Genomic DNA, 24,178 nt, shown 5'->3' on the forward strand with positions numbered 1-24,178 from the left:
ATACATACTTGTATATATACATATTATTACATAATATTTACTTGAACTTGTTTCTTTTCAGGAGTATGTCACCTGAGGAGACCAAGAATCTCAACAAAGAAACTGCAGGAGAATGTTCTGGAGTCTCCATCAGCACCACATCATCAGTCATGTGAGCACCAGCCCATGAGCAAGCTCAAGCCCATCTGTCAAACTTCAAATATATATTCAAATGTTTGAATATATATATTTTATTATATACACTCACCTAAAGGATTATTAGGAACACCATACTAATATGGTGTTTCACCCCCATTCGCCTTCAGAACTGCCTTAATTCCATGGCATTGATTCAACAAGGTGCTGAAAGCTCATATCTGTTGGCCCATATTGATAGAATAGCGTCTTGCAGTTGATGGAGATTCGTGGGATGCACATCCAGGGCACAAAGCCCCCATTCCACCACATCCCAAAGATGCTCTATTGGGTTGAGATCTGATGACTGTGGGGGCCATTTTAGTACAGTGAACTCATTGTCATGTTCAAAAAACCAATTTGAAATAATTCGAGCTTTGTGACATGATGTATTATCCTGCTGGAAGTAGCCATCAGAGGATGGGTACATGGTGGTCATAAAGGAATGGACATGGTCAAAAACAATGCTCAGGTAGCCCGTGGCATTTAAACGATGCCTAATTGGCACTAAGGGGCATCCCCCACCCCCACACCATTACACCACCACCAGCCTGCACAGTGGTAACAAGGTATGATGGATCCATGTTCTCATTCTGTTTACGCCAAATTCTGACTCCACCATTTGAATGTCTCAACAGAAATCAAGACTCATCAGACCAGGCAACATTTTTCCAGTCTTTAACTGTCCAATTTTGGTGAGCTCGTGCAAATTGTAGCCTCTTTTTCCTATTTGTAGTGGGGATGAGTGGTACCCGGTGGGGTCTTTTGCTGTTGTAGCCCATCCGCCTCAAGGTTGTGCGTGTTGTGGCTTTACAAATGCTTTGCTGCATACCTCGGTTGTACCGAGTGCTTATTTCAGTCAAAGTTGCTCTTCTATCAGCAGCCCATTCTCCTCTGATCTCTAGCATCAACAAGGCATTTTTGCCCACAGGACTGCTGCATACTGGATGTTTTTCCCTTTTCACACCATTCTTTGTAAACCCTACAAATGGTTGTGCGTGAAAATCCCAGTAACTGAGCAGAATGTGAAATACTTAGACCGGCCCGTCTGGCACCAACAACCATGCCATGCTCAAAATTGCTTAAATCACCTTTCTTTCCTATTCTGACATTCAGTTTGGAGTTCAGGAGATTGTCTTGACCAGGACCACACCCCTACATGCATTGAAGCAACTGCCATGTGATTGGTTGATTAGAAAATTGCATTAATGAGAAATTGAACAGGTGTTTCTAATAATCCTTTAGGTGAGTGTAGACAGCAAGCAACCAATTTACCTTTACAGTTTTTTATATCCTTTTTGACTGATTTTTTTCACTGGAAGATTGTCATAATGCTGTGGCCTTTGTGTAACCCCTGTATAAACTATACTTTGAATTGAGCAGTGTGACACTTAATATCTTTGTCAGGTTGGGTGACATTTTGTATCATTTAGTGTCTTGATTTGCCAGATTTTGCTGGTGTCTGTTATATAGTGTAAATTGTAAAATTATTACACTGGTTGCTGTACTTTTTTTTATATATTCAATAAAACTATAATATTTTTCATTTGTGTTTCATGCATCTCATTTTTATCTGACTTTAATCTCATTATGGACTTATATATGGCTCATTTGCTTCTCCTTCAAATGCCATTCTGTTTCTCATGTACATCTCAGATTCACAAATGTTTCTCAAAGTATGTCTCGGGTTGTGTCTCAGTTATGTCTCTTTGTTTCTCCTAAGTGAGGTTTAGGAGAAATAGAAAAGACCAAATGGAGCTTGTAATGAGACAGCTCAATTCAGTCTCATAAGACAAGAAAAAGCTCATTCTGAGAAACAAAATTTTGCTATGGGAAGCCAGTATAGCATGATTAGTTATAGATATTGTACAGCTTTTTCCATACATGTTTTTTTATTCCGTTTAAATATTTATAATGGTCTACTTACCACACTCCTTAAACTGTCGACCTCTGTTAAGGGGCATTCTCAATCTAATGTATTTTTTTGTAGTAATACAGTACATCATTTATAGCGGTAACTGAATATTAAGCTTTAGCATGGTTAGCTAACTATTAGATAATGAAAGTTTAAGGGGTCAAAGTTTAAATTTGTTTTTGACTTTATACATTATGCAGTTCACCTCTGTGGTGTATTGTAAATAATGCTTTAATGTTGAAATTTATGATGAGCTTATATATCTGTACTATGTCTGTTTTTATAAGTAATATCATTTTGAAATAAGGCTTCGATATGAGAAATCATATGTCAAATCATGCATGTGCAGCTCTGACCTGGTAATTTAAAGTGATCAATTATATCCCTTTTCCATGTTCCCCTCACTGCTTTCAGATGAGCATTTACCAGGTAGGCCGAATCCTTAATCATCCACAATTCCTTGCATGTAACTCTGATTTACCCCAGTGTCTGTTTCATTGTGCTTACTAATCATCTGATTATAGACTAATTATAGAGTGTTCCTGAAGCTTGAGTTATATGTAATAAACAACTTAGCATAGTGCTAACACTTATTCTAATAGTGTCTAATACTGCAATGTCACACTTTATATAAGTGTAGTAAAATGCATGTAAAATATACTGTATGTCAGGATATAAATAATAATGAAATAATAATAAAACTGAAAGTGTATTGAAAAGCATTGACATTTCTTGAACATTTTTGTTGTTCCACTCTTTCTTCAGACCAAGAAAGTTGCTCGGACAACAATGCAGGCTGTACTCATGGCTGTATTCAGGGTCCATTTGGGGCACAATGCACATGCCCAGTGGGCTATCAGTTGAGCAATGACTCAAAGACATGTGAAGACATAAATGAGTGCGAACCCCCTGGCCTGTGTAGCCAACATTGTTTTAATGAGCGAGGCTCCTTCCGTTGTCACTGCCAAGAGGGATACACACTCGAAGGGGATGGGCGCACCTGCAAAGTCTCAGGTATGTAATTCCTCAGGACAGAAAACGACAGACATTTTTTTATTGTATCCCCAATCTACAGATGTAGAGGCTTTATGATTTAGGTTGATATTAGGTAGGACTAGAATTGATGGAATGGAGCCATGAGTGCTGCTGTTTGCTCCTGCTTCCTTCTCACTGGCCTCTGATCGGATTACTTACAGATAAGACAAATAACATATATGTCAGTCAAAAATGTTCAGATGGGGTAATTAGGTCTAAATCACAAGACAAAGGCTTGTTTATGAGCTGTGCGTCTGACATAGAACCATCCACCAGAGAGATAACCTGCTAAAGAATGCTGACATTTGATATACTTTTTTTCCCCCTAGACATTATTCTACTACAGAGCTCCTTTCTGTGCTACTCTTAAGCTGTCTAAGGCTTTATAACTTTTTAATCTAATCTTGGACTGATAGCGGGGGCATGCTGAAAATGTGGATTTGCAATTTTTGTTCTTTACCCAATCTGACAGGATCTCGGGAGGCCATTCTGCTGGTGGCCAGTCGTAATCAGATAATAACTGATGACATCGGCTCGCAGCCAAATGTTGTGCGGTCCCTTGTTCGAGATGGCCGGAACATTGTGGCAGTGGATTTTGACTCTGTAACAGATCGTGTGTATTGGTCTGATACTACCCAGGACAGGATATGGAGTGCACATAAAAATGGCAGTGATAGGACTGTGGTAATTATTTAGTTCATTTTTCAGCTGAACACTGAATACGTATCTATTGCAGAAAGCATTTTGCATAAACTAATTTATCTTACAAAACGTTTCATCATTTTATCTTGCAGATTTTTGACAGTGGTGTAACAGTCACTGAAAGTATTGCAGTTGATTGGGTGGGTAGAAACTTGTACTGGACAGATTACATCCTTGAAACCATAGAGGTGGCCAAGCTGGATGGCTCCCATAGAGCAGTGCTTCTTAGTGAGAATGTCACTAATCCTCGAGGTCTCGTGGTTGACCCCAGGAATGGGTAAGTGCACTGGGTATGATTGACATACATAAAAACCTACAGTAAGATGTAAGTGATTGAATAAAACTGATGCTGTTATAGGAAAATAATCATCAATATGGTAGTGTGATTTATCCCTTTTATCTCCCTGAAGACCTACTGTACTGTATAACTACACATCCAAAAGTTCTTTATTCATCTTAGAACACATTTAAGATATTTTCATTAATTAGTGTACAGCAACATTTAATAAATAAATGTTAATAAAAATTAATCATCAATGTTTGTGTGTTTCAGTTTTCACCTTATGTTCTGGACAGACTGGGGAAGAAACCCTCGCATTGAAAGGGCCAGCATGGATGGTCAACAAAGGACCACCATCATAACCAACAAGCTTTATTGGCCCAATGGCTTGTCCATAGATTATCCCAATAATTTACTCTACTTTGCTGATGCCTACCTGGATTTTATCGACTACTGCGATTACAATGGAAACAATCGCAAACAGGTTCTAGCCAGTGATCTGGTAAGAAATCTTTTTGTTCAGTTTGCTTCTATGTAAAAAGTAAAATCTGCCTCTGTGAGTAGAATCTTCATCTTATCTCTCCCAAAAAGGTACTGCAACATCCACATGCAATTACCATTTTTGAGGATTTTGTGTATTGGACTGACAGATACATCAATCGTGTGATCCGGGCCAACAAGTGGCACGGTGAGAACCAGACAGTGATGCTGTATAATGTGCCTCAGCCCATGGGTCTGGTTGCAATGCATCCAGTCAGACAGCCGGCAGGTAAGTTTTTTTCATGTCCAACAGAATAATTTTTTTTTACAGACAAATAGATGTGTTATTTGTATAATAAGCTGTTTAATTTCTTAGTTAATGTGTTCCTCATGTTGTGTTTCCTTTTTCCATAGGTAATAATCCATGTTCCATAAGCCTCTGCACTCATATCTGCCTCCTGTCTGCATCTGGCCCCAGGTTTTACTCCTGTGCCTGTCCGTCAGGCTGGGTGCTGGCTAGTGACCAGCTCACCTGTACTCGAGGTATTTCACTCAATCTTTGAGGAAGCCACTTTCTCAGTCATGCAACTGAAAAAAACAATCACTTTTGTTTCTTTTTTGTATATATCTGACAATTTGTATATGTTAGTTACATATATATATATATGTATATGTAACTGACATATGTACTATATCTTATATGTCAGTTACATATACACACACTCACACACACACACACAGGTGAAATTCGAAACATTTTAATATCGTGCAAAAGGTAATTTATTCCAGTAATGCAACTCAAAAGGTAAAACTAATATATGAGATAGGCTCATTACATGCAAAGCAAGATAGTTCAAGCCATGATTTGTCATAATTTAGATGATTATGGCTTACAGCCTTATGTTCACTTATTGTGAAAAGGTTTAATATTCAAGACTCAAAGTGTCCCACTCTAATCAGCTAATTAAGCCATAACACCTGCACTGGGTTCCTGAGCTTTTAAATGGTCTCTCAATCTGGTTCAGTAGGAAGCACAATCATGGGAAAGACTGCTGACCTGACAGTTGTGCAGAAAACCATCATTGGCATTCTCCACAAAGCCTCAAAAGGTAATTGCAAAGGAAGTTGGATGTTCCCAAAGTGCTGTATCAAAGGACATTAATAGAAAGTTATGTGGAAGGGAAAAGACTGGATGAAAAATGTGCACAAGCAGCAGGGATGACTGCAGCCTGGAGAGGATTGTCAGGAAAAGGCCATTCAAAAGTGTTGGGGACTTTTTCAGTGGACTGAGGCTCCACACACAGACTGATCCTGGACATGGGCATTCAAATGTCATATTCCTCTTGTCAAGCCGCTCCTGAACAGCAAACAACGTCAGAAGCGTCTTACCTGGGCTAAAGAAAAAAAAGAACTGTTGCTCAGTGGTCCAAAGTCCTCTTTTCTGATGAGAGCACATTTGCACCTCATTTGGAAACAAAGGACCCAGAGTCAGGAGGAAAAATGGAGAGGCATACGGTGCAAGATGCTTAGAGAAGTCCAGTGTAAAGTTTCCACAGTCTGTGTTGATTTGGGGAGCCATGTCATCTGCTGGTGTTGGTCCACTGTGCTTCATTAGGTCCAGGGTCAATGCAGCCGTCTACCAGGAGATTTTTGAGCAATTCATGCTTCCTTTCGCAGATGAGCTTTATGGGGATGCTGACTTCATTTTCCAGCAGGATTTGGCACCCGCCCACACTGCCAAAAGCACCAAAATCTGGTTCAGTGACAGTGGCATTACTGTGCTTGATTGACCAGCAAACTCACCTGACCTAAACCCCATAGATTTTCGCATTCCCAAGAGAAAGATGAGAGACATGAGAGCAAACAATGCAGAAGAGATGAAGGCCGCTATTGAAGGATCCTGGTCTTCCATAACACCTCTGCAGTGCCTTAGGCTGATAGCTTCCACGCCACATTAAGGCAGTAACTGCTGCAAAAGGGGCCCAAACCAAGTACTAAGTATATAAGCATACTTATACTTTTCAGTTTTACAGTTACGATTGCATGTAATATTCTTATTTTCTGAGATTGTGAATTTGGGGTTTTCATGGCTGTATGCCATAATCATCTCAATTATGACAAATCATGGCTTGAACTATCTTGCTTTGCATGTAATGAGTCTATATCATATATTAGTTTCATCTTTTAAGTTGCATTACTGAAATAAATTAACTTTTGCACGATATTCTAAGTTTTCGAGTTTTACCTGTATACTGTATATACTGTATAACCTTAGAATTTTGGGGATAGAAAAAGTCTTTGTATTACTAAGCATGTGTTGTTTTCTGGTTTCTTTTTATTTTTTTTCATTCTGTAAATACCATGGAATGGTAAAAGTAAAGTTTTTCAACAATATATGCGGAAAGTAATGGGAAGTAATACATGGTCTCATTATAGTTTATAAGCTTAGTGAGCTTATGAGATTTTTTCTTACGAGGTCTAGCACGAGATCTCTGAGCCTTGTGACATTCTCACTAACGACGTGACTTTTTCTGTATTCTGAGAATGGTTTGTCTCTTTCACTTCAGCCTTGTTCCAGCTATCTCTTCCTGCCTTATGAAACAAAGTAGTAGTCATCAGTGACACTGGATACTTATTTCATGAGCTGCAGATCTTGTCAACAGTATTCCATTTTCAGCCAGCCTTGTCTCTTTGAGGGCAAATATTTGTAATTGTTATCTTAGCTTATAGTTAAGGTCCAGCAAATACAAGGGAACTTTAATCTTAAACCAAGTATTTTCTCTTTGTGAGAAATGTCCAGCCACTCTCAGGTTTCAGGGTGTGTCAGCAATGTCAAGCACTTGTTGCCTTTAAGGATGAATGATGAGCTCAGATGAGGAATGAGTGAGTGCCCACTGATCATAATATGTGATGATACTGCAGAATGTGCCCTCAGACCAGACCTTTTAAAAAAATTATTCTAGCCATTTTGACAACAGTTACACCACCGTGTCTTTTTACCTTAATGGGATGATGGTGTAAATTTTATTCATCAAGTGATGTTTTATTGTTATACACTATGATGTGTTACTTTCATTTTACAGTCGAACAGCCTTTCCTGGTGGTTGTTAGGGACAGCATCATTTACGGTATTTCCCTCAACCCTGATGAAAAAAGCAACGATGCCATGGTGCCAATTGCTGGCCTGCGAAATGGATACGATGTTGACTTTGATGATGCTGACCAGATGATCTACTGGGTTGAACACCCTGTAAGTCCGAGTAAGAATTTCTTTCCCTAGCGATTTAGCTTCTGTTGTTAATGAGTCCTTTAATAGTCTTAATTTTTGAACAAGGGTGCTTCACATTTACCATTTATTTCTCTTCCACTATAGCATGTTTTAAATGTAATCTTACAGTAAACAACACCAAGATGAATAGAATGCAGGTCTTTTGAAAAAGCCCTGTCAGCAGTATTTTAGGTCACTACAGACAGCTTTCAAGCATTTTTTTCCTTTAAAACAAACTTTAAACTGATGATAAGAACTCCAATCTAGGTAGACATTTAAACTATATATTGTATTATACAGTACTATACTGTATATTATGTAGTATATACTAGCTAGGACTGGTATTATGTTGCAATGTCCATGTCAAGTTGCTCTGACCCAAGCATTTTAACGCTTAGTGTGAAAAGCACCTCAAGCTAAAATCCACTGTTAATAATTGTTCATTTCTATTATCTGACATCCTCAATACAGGGTGAGATTCACAGGGTGAAGTCAGATGGTACTAATAGGACTGAATTTGCCCCAGCAGCCATTTTGGGATCTCCAGTGGGTTTGGCTCTTGACTGGATGAGTCAAAACCTATACTACACAAACCCGTCCTCGCAGGCCATAGAGGTTCTACATCTTACAACCTTTCATTAAAACATAATAAGGAATGAATAGTTAATTTGAAAAAACAATTATTGTTATGGGGAATTGTTTCACTTGTATGCTGTTTGTTTATTTAGGTTCTGAAGCTGAAAGGAGACGTGCAGTACAGGAAAACTCTCATCACTAACAACGGCACTCCGACTGGTGCAGGCTCACCGGTTGGCATAGCAGTGGACCCGGCACGTGGGTAAGGCCAAGTTTAGCTTCACCTTGCTATGAAGTCTGCCAAGTCAGTGTGACTTCATGCCATTTGCTCAGCAACACACACTGCACACAGACACCGCTAGAAATCCCAAACAGGACTTCTAGCAGTCAGTGCAACAGTGAAACGACACCAAGAAATAATATGCTTAGTGATAACTGAAGCCTGTACCCTGATTCCTTATAATGCATAGTGAGTAGGTGCTCCATATCTGCTTAATGTGTTGTCCTTTAGGAAAATCTACTGGACAGATCAAGGCACAGAAAGCGGCATTCCAGCCAAGGTGGCATGCGCAGACATGGACGGATCTAATTCAGTTGTACTATTTACTAACAACCTGGACCATGTGGAGTTTATCACTATAGACATTAAGGAGAACAAACTTTACTGGGCTGTCACAGGGACCGGAGTGGTGAGCTGCATATATCCCTTCCAGAATCTGATACACACATTGGTTCTACAATGCACACTTATATACACACTTTTTATTGCTTTTTTAAACCCCAAAACAGATTGAGAGAGGAGATCCAAATGGTTTAAACCGCATCACAGTTGTTAATGGCTTGTCTCACCCATGGGGTGTGGCTGTTCATGGGCAATACCTCTACTTCACTGATAGAGACTTTGAGGTGATTGAACGTGTGGACAAAGCCACAGGCTCCAACAGAGTCGTACTGAGGAACAATGTGCCTGGTCTCAGAGTTCTCAAAGTGCACTACAGAGATGGTAGGTAACAGTTATTCAAAACCAATATTCATTTTATCGTGACTATGACTGAGGTCTTCATTTGTATAGGCATTATAAGGTATTGAGGTAAACTCAAACATTGTGAAGAGTAAATTTAGTTGTCTTCATTGTTTGATCAATGGACAAGTTCTGGACGGGTATCAAACACATTCTTTTGTCCAGCACAGTCCAGGTCAACAAAGATGACTTGGGGGGTTTCAGTACTGATATTGACCATTTTAAAAACAAAGAATTTCTGTAATATTTCAGTAAACATACATATGCACCATGTGTCTCATATCTCCTTTTTTTAGCCTCTGCTGGCGAATCGAACGGCTGTAGTAATAATGTTGGTGCGTGTGAGCAGCTGTGTCTCCCTCGACCTGGAGGCCTGTTCTCCTGTGCCTGTGCTACAGGCTTCAGACTCAATGCTGATAATCGAACCTGTGCTCCATACCAGTCATATGTGGTTATCTCAATGCTCACTGCTATCAAGGGATTCAGTCTAGAAGGAGAAGATCATTCTGAGGCCATGGTGCCTGTGGCAGGAAGAGGTTGGTATTTTACGTAACATAACTTACATGTATATAAGTGTGCACCAGTATATTTTGCATTCAGCACTTATGTTGTATAATGAAGAGAGGTACTATAGTAAATGTACTAGAGAGAAATGTTGAGTACATATTTTTATTTGTGTGTGTGTAAAATCTATTAAAATGTTTTATTTAAAAATACAAACTGCACATATTTGAAACATTCTCTTATTAGATACACCAACAATAGCAGTCAATTACTTGGTATACTGTATTTTTACTGATCAGTTTACTGGTCAGTACCCTCTTGATTTATCAATATCTACTGTATAACCCATCAGCGACCCATTGCTGTCTAGAGATAAACTTGAATAAGTGAATTTTCATCACTGCTATGACACTAATGGTAGCTTGGGGGGGTGCTACTGATCAGAAGATCGGCGGTTCGATCCCCTTGCGCAAGGTCCTTAACCCTAACTGCTCCAGGGGCACTGTATCATGGCTGACCCTGCGCTCTGACCCCAGTTACGCTGGGATATGCGAAGAAGGAATTTCCCTCTGGGATTAATAAAGTTCTAATTATTATTTACTTAACTCAGCTTTGCTGGTGACAGATGCACTACTTTCCCCACAAATTTTAAATGCTGGACAATTATGTTTTACATTCTGTAAAGTTTATTCCAGGATACACAATCCACTTTTACGTGCCATAACTATCCTTCTGCCTTACCTGGTGTGGTGTTTTATTTTTTATTTCAAATAGCATTGTGTTTTCTCATTGGCCACTTACTATACCGACCTCCTGACCTATCGTTAGACCTATCTGATAGAAAAGGGTGAATAAATTTAGCATAACACATATTTATTGGCATATGGTTGAGTGGCTTGATTAAATTTTCCATGGTGTTTAGATACAAGATAGGAGTTCCCAAGTGGCCACTGAGTGTATACTACCACTTTGTATGCATGTGTGTCCCCCACAGGTCGAAATGTTCTGCATGTGGATGTGCACATGTCCTCTGGATTTGTGTACTGGTGTGACTTTAGCAGCACCGTCGCCTCTCAGAACGGTATCCGCCGTATAAAGCCTGACGGATCTGGATTCCGCAACATTGTCACTTCAGGGATTGGACGCAACGGGATACGAGGCATCGCTGTGGACTGGGCAGCAGGTGTGTGGTTGTATTTAATCTCACTCCATACTTTGACAGTGGAATGCAATCAATACCCCTTCACAGAAGGGATAAGCTGCTACAGAACCTACTGCTCTTTGTATCTTTTGCTTGATTGTGAGGAACATTTTAGAAGAGTTCATAAGTCGAAGAATGTCTAGGGTTTTCCTTTTGATGGCATATAAGTTGACCATAAGCAGCTTTTCTGCTGGGTCACAGTACCCAATTGATGGCATGGAAGATCTAATCTCTGGGGTATATGGTTTAAACTTAGGAATTTTGTTTAACTATGCTATGATCTGACCCACACTATAGAGACGTTGGTTAAATGAGAGCTTCCCATAAGCAAGCATGCAGCTTAGTAAGTGTCCTCAGTTTTACAATGACTGACTTCAGCCATTATACTTTCACTGTGTTTTTCATCTTTTCATTTTCATATTAGATTTCTATCATACAGTTACCTACGTTGCACTGCTGTTTAACGTAGGTAACTGCATGATATTTTATCACCATACATGCAAGAAAAAATTCAGTAAGACAAATTAAAGAGAAATGCTGTATAATCATAAAGCGTGTTAGTAAGTTTGTGGATCACCACACACAACCACTAAAGGTCATCATGAAACATTTATGAAAGGGTTACTCTTTAAACCATTCAGTGATCCTTTCTGACCCATGGATGAGTAGGGTTATCTTTGAAGACAATATTTTCATTAGAAAAAATGTTTTACCTTTTAGAATAAAGATAATTTGTCAGACTAACAACCTTCTAAAGGAACCAGAAGAACAAAATTAGAATTCCCTAACTGCGTAAGAGTGCCACGATTTTGACCTTTCATTTGCCACCTTCCTGTACTGGGCTGTCAGTATAAAAACATTAAATAGTACACTTGTTGATCAGGAAGTGCCTTTTGAGGGTTCATTCACTATTTCAATATGACATTAAAACCTTGAAATGCTTGAAAAAGCTTGAAAGAGCTGCTGTTTGCAGAAACTGATTATATTTATATTTATACGAATTTGGTTATCGCGTATGGTTACAACATAGTTACACTGTGAATAGAATCGGAAGGGAGTATAAATAGAAATGCTAAACTGTATTATTTAAAGATGTACTTTTCTTTATCACCATCTTTAAACATGCAGAAAACAATCAGCACTTGTGTCAGAACTGAACAATGAAAGGTTAAAAAAAATATATTCTCTAAAAAAAAAAGACACATTGATCACATTTCACTTTCACCTTATTTAAACCCCTGTAGCAATAGGCTTGACTTACTAACCTATTCATAATGTTTGTAGTATTTGTATTAATTATTATAACAGATAACATATTCATTAGATTAGTTATAATATTTACTAATTAACACAACAAAAAGTCTCACTATAACGTGTTTTTCTCTTTATTTTGGACAGGGAACTTGTACTTTACAAATGCCTTCTTGACAGAGACCTACATTGAAGTTGTCCGACTTAACACCACTTTTCGACGTGTTCTCCTGAAGACCCAGGTGGACATGCCTCGTCACATTGTGGTTGACCCAAAAAACAGATTCCTCTTCTGGGCTGATTATGGACAGAATCCCAAGATTGAAAGAGCATTTCTGGATGGTACCAACCGGACCGTGCTGGTCACATCCGGTATTATCACACCCAGGGGACTTGCTCTAGATCACAGGAATGGGTACATCTACTGGGTGGATGATTCACTGGACATGATTGCCAGGGTTCGGCCCGACGGAGGTGAGACAGAGATTGTACGGTATGGGAGTCGCTACCCGACTCCCTATGGCATCACTGTGTTTGAGAATAACATTATCTGGGTGGACAGGAACCTGAAAAAAGTTTTCCAAGTCAGCAAAGATCCAGGAAACACTGACCAACCAGTAGTGATCAGAGACAACATTAACATGCTGAGAGATGTCACCATTTATGACCAGAGAATGCAGTCCTGGTCAGCACATGAGCTTAATAACAATCCATGTTTAGTGTCTAATGGAGGCTGTGCTCATTTCTGCCTTGCCATGCCTGGCACTCAGCCCAGGAAGTGTGCATGTGCCTTTGGGAACTTGGCTGTGGATGGCATGACCTGTGTGGTGTCTCGAGATGATTACCTCATTTACACTACAGAGAGTACGGTTCGCTCACTACGGCTAGACCCTGAAGATCACTCCTTGCCATTCCCAGTGATAAATGTGGCCCGGACCTCTGTAGCACTGGATTATGATAGGTTGGACAACAGGATCTATTTCACCCAAAGCTCTGGAGCAGGACAGAGCAAGATCAGCTACATAAGCTTATCATCTCCTAACTCACCTGCTACTGTGGTGGCTTCAGGTACTGTAAAGCAATGTATTATACATTTTATTTATTTCTGTATATATTTTTTTGTTATTTTACATTGTGATATACAATAAATGAATTTGTGTCTCAAAGTCTAATGATTATCCTAGTTGAAATTGCACATAATTATTAGTTGCTGTTGTATGTGTTTTATATGCTGCAGTCAGGTCAGAAATTCTTTGATTTTGAATAGGTAATGATAGAAATATTTGAAAATATACATTAACTTATTATTTTTTTTTAATACTTATCTTGAGTTAATACTGGAATGATATTAACAAGTCATTCATTTAACTGTCGAACAGGGCCCTAAAATGTCATGCTCGTGAATAATATATGTTTAGTGTTCCAAGGTGCATTTTTTTTTTTAAACGGTTTTATTTGTACAAGCATGGTAAAGTAAGATGATATATCTTCTGTGTATGTAGATCTGGGTGCTCCAGATGGTATTGCCTATGACTGGATTAATAAGAGGATCTATTATAGTGACTATGTTAATCAGACCATTAACTCCATGGCTGTGGATGGGTCACAGAGGACACTTATAGCTCATGTGCCCAGACCACGGGCCATTATGCTGGATCCGTGCAGTGGGTATGTTTGTCACCTTTTACCATGATGCACTACAATAATATTATTGATACTGGATGAGGAAGTAATTTAGAATCCTTTACATGCTTTATTAGAGTTCATTTTGAGCTTTTGGTGAAGAAAATCCCATTTAATAACCAAATTCATCACTATTGCTCATCTTATTTTATGTTCTTCTGTGCTTAGATACATGTACTGGACTGACTGGGGTACCAATGCTAAGATTGAGCGTGCAACTCTGGGTGGAAATTTCCGAACTGACATTGTTAACAGCAGTTTGGTTTGGCCTAATGGTCTTACTTTGGACTATGATGAACAGAGGCTCTACTGGGCTGATGCCAGCTTGTAAGCTTCTGTACTTGCCCTGCTCTGTGTTATACAGTTTGTCTAACAAATATATCACTATATTAGCTTTTAACTACAATCCACAAATTTTTTTATTATTATTATTTTTTTTATTTCTGTGTAATCAGACAGAAGATTGAGCGTTGTTCCCTGACGGGCACTAACCGTGAGGTCATCGTAAGCACAGCCATTTACCCATTTGCCATGACTGTGTATGGACAGCACATTTTCTGGACAGACTGGAACACACGAAGCATCTATAGAGCAAACAAGCATGATGGCTCTGACCAGAGGGTTATGATCCAAAACCTTCCATCCCGCCCTATGGATATCCATGTGCTGTCCAACAGCAAACAGCAGCAATGTAGCAGCCCTTGCCTGCAATTTAATGGAGGCTGCAGCCATATCTGCACTCCAGGTGATGAATAGCTTGTGGTTTATTTATTAGAGTTTATTTTATTGACATATTAGAAAAAGTAATGTTTTTTTAACAGAATATCCTGGCACGGAAATACCTTGAGTGATTAGAAATAAATACAGTGAATCTATAGATACTAATTATAATAGAATTTATATCATAATATTCATACTATAATGATCTATATTTAAGTTATATAAAGGCTCTATTCATTTATAGATAATTAGGCCTGTTTCTCCTAGTAACAGGCATTTTACTGTGCTTAGGTCCTCAGGGGGCAGAGTGCCAGTGTCCTTCAGAAGGTCGCTGGTACCTGGCTGACAACAAATACTGCATCCGTGATAATGGCACCCGCTGCCAGTCTGGTCAGTTTACATGCATGAATGGTCGCTGTATCCGCGCAACATGGAAATGTGACAATGACGATGACTGTGGTGATGGCAGTGATGAGCTGGAGAGAGTGTGTGGTAAGTTGGGTTTGTGTGCAGTTATATCAAGCAATATATTAATTAACCTAACTTACACTTTTGTAGTAACACTTTTTTATGTGTGGTCCTTTCCTGTCACTATTTTTAAGGGTTTTCATTATCTGTTCATCTTAATTGAGGCACCATTTATGCTGATGTCCAATAAAACTTTATTCATAATAACCAGCCTACTGTAGCTTGCCATCTTGAGATATAGTAGAAACGAAATAAAATTGTGTATAAATTGTAAAAGACTGATTAAACTCTTAAAATTAAATGTTTTGGAGGCAGAAAAATTGCAGAAGGTGAGCTGCTTACATGATTTAAAGTGTTACAGTAGGATGTCACATTGCATTCCAGAGAATAGTTCCAACGTAGTTGCAATTTTAGCTATACTGCAAATTTAAATGTGGCAGTGAATAATTTCCAAATGAATACTGTCATAAAAAATATTTTTAATATTTGCACTGGTGGTTGTGAATAATTGCCTTGTGTAAAATGAGCCTACTGGTTGATTTATGACGTGATTTTGGTGGTTAAATTGTTCTGTCTGGCATGCTGCAATTATGTGATTCAATTTTTTTTATATTCAGTGTCATTTATTTATTTATTTTTTTACGAGTGTGGTCTTTTTTTGTACTATTGCTATTGTCTCTGCTCTGTCTTCTTGCTCATGTGCAGCTGTTTTCTGCCTAATGCAATATACTGTAATGTCTCTGTCTCCAGGATTCAAGAGTGATTTCGCTTTTGGTGTGTATGATTATGTTTTTTTGATTTAGAATAAATTTAGATTTGCCTGCATTCAGTAATGTTCTATTAAAATTACTAATCAATAGAAAATGCATTGCTTTTTTTGCATGCAGTCCCACAAGTGGCAGCATTTATTTCTCTCTCAGGTAACACCTAGTGTTCGCAAACTAACTTACTTATCCACTATTAGTAGTGTTAGACAAGTAGTTAGTCAAGTACTTTCTGGGGAAATTTAGGATGTCTGCTTGTAACCGCTTCACTAATGAAGATGCTGGGATTGGAAGCTACTAGAGTCAGTACAAGATCACAGTTCTAGAAAATAATGTAGAATAGTTTAATTGTTGCTTTTGGTTTTAAAGAAGCACTTCATTATTCTTTTGATTATGATTGGCAGCTTTTCACACCTGCGAGCCCACCATGTACACCTGTGGAAATGGCAAGTGTGTACCATACCACTATCGTTGTGATCACTATAACGACTGCGGTGATAACAGCGATGAGGAAGGCTGCTTATTTCGGCCCTGCGACCCAAACGCAGAATTTGCCTGCAACAATGGCCGCTGTATCTCTCGGGAGTATGTGTGCAATGGCATCAATAACTGCTTCGACAACGGAACATCAGATGAACGCAACTGCGGTATGCATGTTATCCAATGATGCAAAATACCTTTTTTAAAAATCTGTATTTTTTTGTCTATCCCACAATTATTACACCTAATAAAATAATTATTATGTTTAACTTTACCACAACAACGCAGAAATCTTTGGTTTCTGTAATAGCATGGCTGTTTATCAACTGATATCTAGTTCTAATATGTTATAATTTCTCTAGCCACAGCTAATTTACAGCCATTTGAATGATTACAGAATTTGTGATTAAAATGTAAATAGTGGAATAGGATTTTTTTTTACACGCAGAGAAAAGGTGTCTCTGTGTCATGACAAGCGGTATGTTTTCGCCTTTATAACTGAAAAAAAGAACGCCAATGAGTTAAGTTGTGTTTTTTTCCTTACATATTGTTATTGCTGTTTGATATTTTGCTTTGTAGCTGAGAGGACTTGTCAGTCTGGTCACACCAAATGCCAGAGCACAAACATCTGCATCCCACGTTCATACCTGTGTGATGGGGACAATGACTGTGGAGACATGAGTGATGAGAGCCCCACACACTGTGGTAGGTTCTCTGTGTAATGTATCAGTGATGTACATGCAGTGAAAAGGGCCAGGGGTAGCTCAGTGGTTAAGGCATTGGACTACGGTTCGGAAGATCTCAGGTTCAAACCCCACAACCACCAAGTTGCCACTGTTGGGCCCTTGAGCAAGGCCCTTAACCCTCAACTGCTCAGATGTGTAATGAGATAAAAATGTAAGTCGCTCTGGATAAGAGCGTCTGCCAAATGCCTAAATGTAAATGTAAATGTAAATGAAAAGACTAAATATATGGACAAATTCCTCCCTCTGCTTTAGTGAGGCTTATCAGTCAGCTGAGTCAGAGTATATTAAACATGTATGATTTTTCAGAACTGTCTCTGGATACTGTCGCATTTATATAAATTCAATCACAATTATTATAAAACTTAATAGTAATTAAAAATGTAATATACATTTTAATTAATTAATTTATTATGTAAATATTGGGAAACGCTGGCACATTTAATAGGTACATATCACAGTCTAAATTGCAATTGCAATATGTGTCAAATAATTGCAATGTATCTGTTTGATTATATTCTGCAGCCTTAGTTTAAACCTAGTACATTAAGTAATGATTAATTAACTAAGAATCATGATTTCATTTGTCTTGAGGGCAGGCTGATCATTTAGTAACCTGGAAAGTGAGTTAACTGGGCCTGGCAAAGTTTTTTTCTTAATTGCTTTAATTAAAGCCTTATGCCACAGTGGGTTTTTCTGTGTTTCCGTAGAAGGTCTATTATTTATAAGGATAAACTTTTGACTTAAAGTCTGCTCTTCTTCCTTAGCAACATCGACGTGTACTCAGAATGAGTTCCGCTGTATAAGTGGCCGCTGTATACCAGCACACTGGTACTGTGATGGTGGCACTGACTGTGCAGACGGATCAGATGAACCATCCACCTGCGGTGAGTTAATACATGAACTTTCATCATTAAAAACACTACATAACATGCATGAATTATACACTGTTTGTCCTTTATGCATGATTCATATACTGTAAAGATACAGTGGAATCAACAAAAACATTTCATTCTTAAATTATAACATTTAACACTATAAATTATTATATTATTATATTATAACTTCACACTTTTCTTGACAAGTTTCTCATACACACAGCTTCTCTTGCCTTGGACCAACAGAAGGACACCAAATAATTTTTGGGTTTTGTTTTCTGACTTGTAAACGTCTGAGTAGTTATTATTATTGTAGTACGTTTCATTGTTATCGCCACTGCACTGTTCCTTTATTAGGAATGCCTTGTAATATGCGTTAATCTTGCAGCCACCACGGTGAGAACCTGTAGCTCAGACCAGTTCCGCTGTGATGATAGCAGGTGCATCGCATCCTCCTGGATCTGTGATGGAGACAATGACTGTGGGGACATGAGTGATGAGGACCAGAGGCACAACTGTGGTTAGTGATCCTTATCAAGTTTCCTTTTTCCCAGATTTTCCTCCTGTCTTGTAGTTCTCTACAAGTTCTTATCCCATTTCCAGTCCTATCCATTTCATTGCTGTCCTCTTCTGTAGTCTACTCTCCTCTTTTGTACCTCATCATTCAGTGTAGACCAGTCAGACGGCTCAATGGAAATGCAGAAAAGCCTGGCTCGTGGCTGATGTCTAAAGTGTTAGAGTAAGGAATCTGCATTCCTGATTTTCCTTGCCTGACTTGCTGCTTTGTGGTTCTGTGTGCTGGCTGACTCTCTCTGGATCCCAGCTGCCATGCATTTTCTGTCCAGTGTGTCTGTTCACAATATGCACCCTGAGCTCAAACAATGTGATGCCAAAGCTCAGTCAATTGGTACCCAGCCAGAATAAACCAAAAGGCATGCTCCTGGGTGTAATGCTATTTAAAGGTTGAAATGTGTGGAGGACTAAATCTAAAAACAGATGTCATTTTTGTAATCGCCTTCTAACACACAAGGTGGCCGCAGATCAATCCCTGCTATCTGATATCACTCAAATGAGGATGGGTTCCCTGTTGAGTCTAGTTCCTATTTAAGGTTTCTACATATTGTCATCTCAGGGAGTTTTTTTCTTGCCGGTGTCTCCTCCGGATTGCTCGTCATGTGGGTCAGGTCAAAAGCAGAAACATTAAACATAAAGGTGACATAAATTTTAGTAGACTGAATAAATTAAATGAACATGCTAGTGCACTTTAAACATTGCAATAAAATGGCGATTAGGCATGTGTGTTTCATATGCCTAGCTATTTTTTAGGTCAAAATTCAGATAACTTTCTATGTGTTATATACTGTAGGTTGCACCTAAAAATGGTTGTTGAACGATATACAGTCGGGTGCGGTATGTCCAATAGAACTTAAAATAAAATTCAGACACAGGAAAATTCTGTAACAATGAGTCTATTGGAAATTGTTAACTATAAATAATCCAAAAATAATTAGCACATTTTTTTAATGATATTTCTCTAATCAGTTTGATGGGTTTTAAATTCTCAGCTAATCGAACCTGTTCACCACTGGAGTTCACCTGCGTGAATAACCGGCCCCCACAGAGGAGGTGTATCCCTCGGGATTGGGTGTGTGATGGAGATGCAGACTGTTCAGATGCATATGATGAGCACCAGAACTGCACACGCAGGTCCTGCTCTGCCAGTGAGTTCGCCTGTAGCAATGGCCTCTGCATCCGCAGTGCATACAGGTCAGAACTAGTACTACTGTCCTTTTGTACTTACCATGAAAATTAGGTATGTGAATACTGTTATGTGCAAAAGTAATGTGCTAAAGAAACAATGGATGGGTTATCAATGAAGAATGAAAAATTGACAGATTTACAAACATGTCTTTTGTATTTTTTGGCAGGTGTGACCGACGTAATGACTGTGGAGACAGCAGTGATGAGCAGGGCTGTAGCTACCAGGCATGTCAACAGCACCAGTTCACCTGTCAGAATGGTCGCTGTATCTCGCAAGACTTCCAGTGCGATGGTGATAATGACTGTGGTGATGAATCGGATGAGCTGCCGCACTTGTGCCACACTCCAGCTCCTACCTGCCCTCCTGGGAAGTTTAGGTGTGACAATGGGAACTGTGTGCTGTCCAGCCAAGTATGTGACCACAGTGATGACTGTAATGACAACAGTGATGAGAAAGGCTGTGGTGAGTAGAAACAAAAGAGAAAAAAATAAGAACACTACAATAAAGAAAATCACAAGATCAAGCCTAAATTGGACAATATTGATCTTAATTGCAATCGCATACTGTTAATAATAACCTTTTTTGCATTTTTTTTGCTAACTTATTATTATGGTTGGTCACCTGCTGTAGTAGTAATACCCTGATTTTGTTTTCAGGCATTAATGAATGTACAGACCCATCTATGCACCACTGTGACCACCACTGCACTGATACCCCCACCAGCTTTGTGTGCACATGCCGTCCTGGCTACCGCCTTATGTCCGATAAGAAGAGCTGTGATGATGTAGATGAGTGTTCAGAGACACCCAGCGTTTGCAGTCAGGTCTGTGAGAACACATTGGGCTCATATGTGTGTAAGTGTGCACCAGGTTTCCTGCGGGAGCCAGACGGGCACCGTTGCCGGCAGAACAGCAACATCAGCCCTTACCTAATTTTCAGCAACCGCTACTACCTGCGCAATTTATCTACAGACGGAGCCGAGTACTCACTTATCCTACAGGGACTCAGTAGTGTTGTGGCTCTGGACTTCGACTATGTTGACAAGCGTCTCTACTGGGTTGACGTGAGCCGCCGTGTGGTGGAGAGGATGTTTTTTAACGGCACAGGTAGAGAGGTGGTGCTGAATGGCATTCTGCGTGGAGAAGGCCTGGCTGTGGACTGGGTGGGACGGAAGCTTTATTGGGTAGACAGCTTTTTAGACTGTCTGATGGTGTCCGAGCTAGACGGACGCTTTGTTAAGAAGTTGGCTGATCACTGTGTGGATGGGAACAATACCTACTGCTTTGAGAATCCAAGGGCCATTGTGGTGCATCCTAAATTTGGGTGAGTGACTGGTATTTATTATTTCTCTGTTACGTTTATACACAGTGTTGAGTTTTTACAGTTTTACACATTAATGGCCCTTACACTGTTTGCATTTAATTGTGTTAAAACCATTCTTAATGATCGTAGTGAGTTTCAACACTTTTTTTCCCCCTTAACCTTAGCTTATTTGATCCTTAAGTTTGGTAAAATTAGAGAAGTTCAAAGGATGTTATCATACTTGTGTGCAATGATCAGTAGTTTGCTTTTGAGAGAATACTGATGAAAGATGTACTATGTATGAAAGGGATCCTTTATTATTATTCCCATTTTAAGTTTCACCATGACAGGAAAAGGAATTTTATGGTCTGCAGATCCAGATAGGCTTCTAGATAAATTGTGTAACCTGCTGAGGGATGAAGGAGTTAAAATTCGATTGGAGTATAACAGTGTAATGTTAATGGCAGGTATTTGTATACACTGTTTGACATATAAGTGTTTGTAAATTAAAATGGAGTGACATAGACGCGTAACGCGTTTTCTGTGAGATTGATAGTAAATGGCTGTCAGAACGATAATCAAAAGTTTGACTGAGAAACAAGGGGTGTTACAATTGAATGAAGAAATAATTAAATTTCACTTTGTTGGCTTCCATATAAAACATTAATAAAACATAAAATACTTAAATAATAGAAAATTGATAATTTAATGTATTTGCTAAATTACTTTGTAAAAATATATATATATTTTTTGTGGTTTCCAAAAATTAAATATAAAATTTGTTATAATTATACACTTCTCTTATGAAGCTTCGGCTTATGTAATCTTTCAGATGCTTTTGTTTTTTTAAATAGCACATCAAAATGTTTTTGTCTGTTTTTTTGCAGATATGTGTACTGGACCGACTGGGGAGTTAAAGCTTTCATAGGTCGTGTTGGAATGGACGGTAACAACAAGTCTGCCATCATTACCACTAAGATTGAATGGCCCAATGGCCTTACTATTGATTACACCAATGATATGCTCTATTGGGCTGATGCTCACCTTAACTACATCGAGTAAGTAAACTGTTTAACCATGATCTTATTCTTTAGTGTTCAGTTTTCAATTTTAATATCTTAGGCTTAAAAATAATACATATTACATAATACAATAAAATACATCCTGCACTTTTGCAGGTACTCTGACCTGGATGGCCGGCACCGCCACGCTGTGTATGATGGCGTGCTTCCTCACCCTTTCGCCATAACTGTGTTCGAGGACACCGTATACTGGACGGACTGGAACACCCGCACAGTGGAAAAAGGCAATAAGTACAACGGCACTGGACGCCAAGCACTTGTCAACACTACTCACAGGCCCTTTGATATCCACGTGCTTCACCCATATCGTCAGCCCATAGGTGAGCCTGGGACAGAGCAACTCAAGCAGGGTGTAATCACAAGCCTTACTGCCGGCTTTCAGCCTCTTGGAGCCATTATGCCAATTATCTCTGATCATTATCGCTTCCTTTAAATGTCTGCTTAAGCTATTTTCAAGTGTGTGCCAATATTTACAAAGACAAAGACAATGGCGCAAGTGTTTTCACCCCTCCTCTTCTTCGGCCAGGAAAGACAATCCTTTTTATCAGTCACATATTTTCCCAAGACAGATTGAGGTCTTTAGATACCCTAGTCTTATCTCTGTAGGAGGGAGGTCAATCTCTGTTTCTCTGTAGTAAATGCATGTGGTGTAACGGTTTCTCTCTTGGTCCTCAGTAACCAATCCCTGTGGAATGAACAACGGCGGCTGTTCTCACCTATGTCTTTTAAAAGCTGGAGGGCAGGGATATACCTGTCAATGCCCGGACCACTTCCTGACTGTGCAGATAGGGGGCGTAGCCCGCTGCTTACCCAGCTGCTCCAGTACACAGTATAGATGTGCAGACAATGAGCGGTGAGCACCTCGAACCTTTGCCACTGTCGTGCCTGTGTGTGATTTGTTGCTTTATTTTTGCTTCATGATGATAAAAACATTGACATTTTTGTGCCTGAATAATTGTTCTTTCCTTTGTCTGTTTCTGTGTAGCTGCATCCCGATCTGGTGGAAATGTGATGGGCAGCGCGATTGCAGGGACGGTTCTGATGAGCCGTCCACGTGCCCCCCACGCCACTGTAGACTGGGTCAGTTCCAGTGTAATGACGGAAACTGTACCAGCTCACATTTCCTGTGTAACTCAAATCATGACTGTCCCGATGGATCTGATGAGGATGCTGTGCTGTGTGGTATGAAGAAACTTAATCATCATTCATGATGCTACAGATGTGCTGGATAGAAATTCATTGAAAACATACACAGTGTCAAAGTGATGTCATTTGTCATTTTTTCCTCTTTCAGCGACACACCAGTGTGAGTCGTACCAGTGGCAGTGCCGTAATAAGCGCTGTATCCCAGAGGCATGGCAGTGCGATGGGGAGAATGACTGTGGAGACGGCTCAGATGAGGATCTCTCACACTGCTCTAGCAGAACGTGCCGCCCCGGACAGTTCAGGTGCAGGAACGGCCGGTGCATCCCTCAGAGCTGGAAGTGTGATGTAGATGATGACTGTGGAGATAATTCAGATGAACCCATCGATGAATGCAGTAAGTGTAGAATCTGTTAGGATTGTGTTGCATTTTTTCAGGAAGTATTTTGATTAGTGGGTTCACATGTGTGCTAGACAACACTATAAGCAGCATTATTCATGAACTTTAATTAAGCAAATTTTAGGTAGTGTGTTTTCTTACACAAAGATTAATTACTGGTTCTGTTCCCGGGTGATGCTGTAACCTCTCGCAGCCGGAGGTCTAGAGAGAGCTGATTGGCCGAGCTTTCTCAGAGGGGAGGGATGAGAGGTACTTCGTGCTCCCACATTATTCACGGCTCTACAGCCAATCAGGGCCGTCTGTGAGCTTACGCAAGCAGAAGGAGCGGATAGCGCTGTCCTCCAAG

General features: G+C 39.5%; 1 protein-coding gene across 2 annotated transcripts in view; it reads left to right on the top strand.

Moving 5' to 3' along the window:
- lrp2a (low density lipoprotein receptor-related protein 2a) overlaps nt 1-24,178 on the top strand; it is a 74,061-nt gene that overhangs the window by 26,079 nt on the left and 23,804 nt on the right. The window contains exons 26-56 of one of the 2 annotated variants that reach the window (XM_053496351.1): nt 2,855-3,103; nt 3,597-3,808; nt 3,919-4,103; nt 4,380-4,608; nt 4,698-4,875; nt 5,001-5,129; nt 7,670-7,836; nt 8,326-8,469; nt 8,583-8,692; nt 8,942-9,119; nt 9,220-9,433; nt 9,748-9,987; nt 10,950-11,138; nt 12,555-13,475; nt 13,910-14,075; nt 14,259-14,417; nt 14,546-14,835; nt 15,102-15,302; nt 16,029-16,052; nt 16,447-16,689; nt 17,102-17,227; nt 18,033-18,152; nt 18,532-18,663; nt 19,709-19,910; nt 20,072-20,367; nt 20,562-21,228; nt 22,095-22,265; nt 22,386-22,609; nt 22,965-23,142; nt 23,275-23,471; nt 23,584-23,829. In XM_053496351.1, the coding sequence (XP_053352326.1) occupies nt 2,855-3,103; nt 3,597-3,808; nt 3,919-4,103; nt 4,380-4,608; nt 4,698-4,875; nt 5,001-5,129; nt 7,670-7,836; nt 8,326-8,469; nt 8,583-8,692; nt 8,942-9,119; nt 9,220-9,433; nt 9,748-9,987; nt 10,950-11,138; nt 12,555-13,475; nt 13,910-14,075; nt 14,259-14,417; nt 14,546-14,835; nt 15,102-15,302; nt 16,029-16,052; nt 16,447-16,689; nt 17,102-17,227; nt 18,033-18,152; nt 18,532-18,663; nt 19,709-19,910; nt 20,072-20,367; nt 20,562-21,228; nt 22,095-22,265; nt 22,386-22,609; nt 22,965-23,142; nt 23,275-23,471; nt 23,584-23,829 (6,987 nt within the window). The remainder of the gene's footprint in view (nt 1-2,854; nt 3,104-3,596; nt 3,809-3,918; nt 4,104-4,379; nt 4,609-4,697; nt 4,876-5,000; nt 5,130-7,669; nt 7,837-8,325; nt 8,470-8,582; nt 8,693-8,941; nt 9,120-9,219; nt 9,434-9,747; nt 9,988-10,949; nt 11,139-12,554; nt 13,476-13,909; nt 14,076-14,258; nt 14,418-14,545; nt 14,836-15,101; nt 15,303-16,028; nt 16,053-16,446; nt 16,690-17,101; nt 17,228-18,032; nt 18,153-18,531; nt 18,664-19,708; nt 19,911-20,071; nt 20,368-20,561; nt 21,229-22,094; nt 22,266-22,385; nt 22,610-22,964; nt 23,143-23,274; nt 23,472-23,583; nt 23,830-24,178) is intronic. The other variant, XM_053496352.1, reaches the window with a different exon arrangement.

The sequence above is a fragment of the Clarias gariepinus genome, chromosome 5, assembly GCF_024256425.1.
Source record: "Clarias gariepinus isolate MV-2021 ecotype Netherlands chromosome 5, CGAR_prim_01v2, whole genome shotgun sequence".
NCBI lineage: Eukaryota > Metazoa > Chordata > Actinopteri > Siluriformes > Clariidae > Clarias > Clarias gariepinus.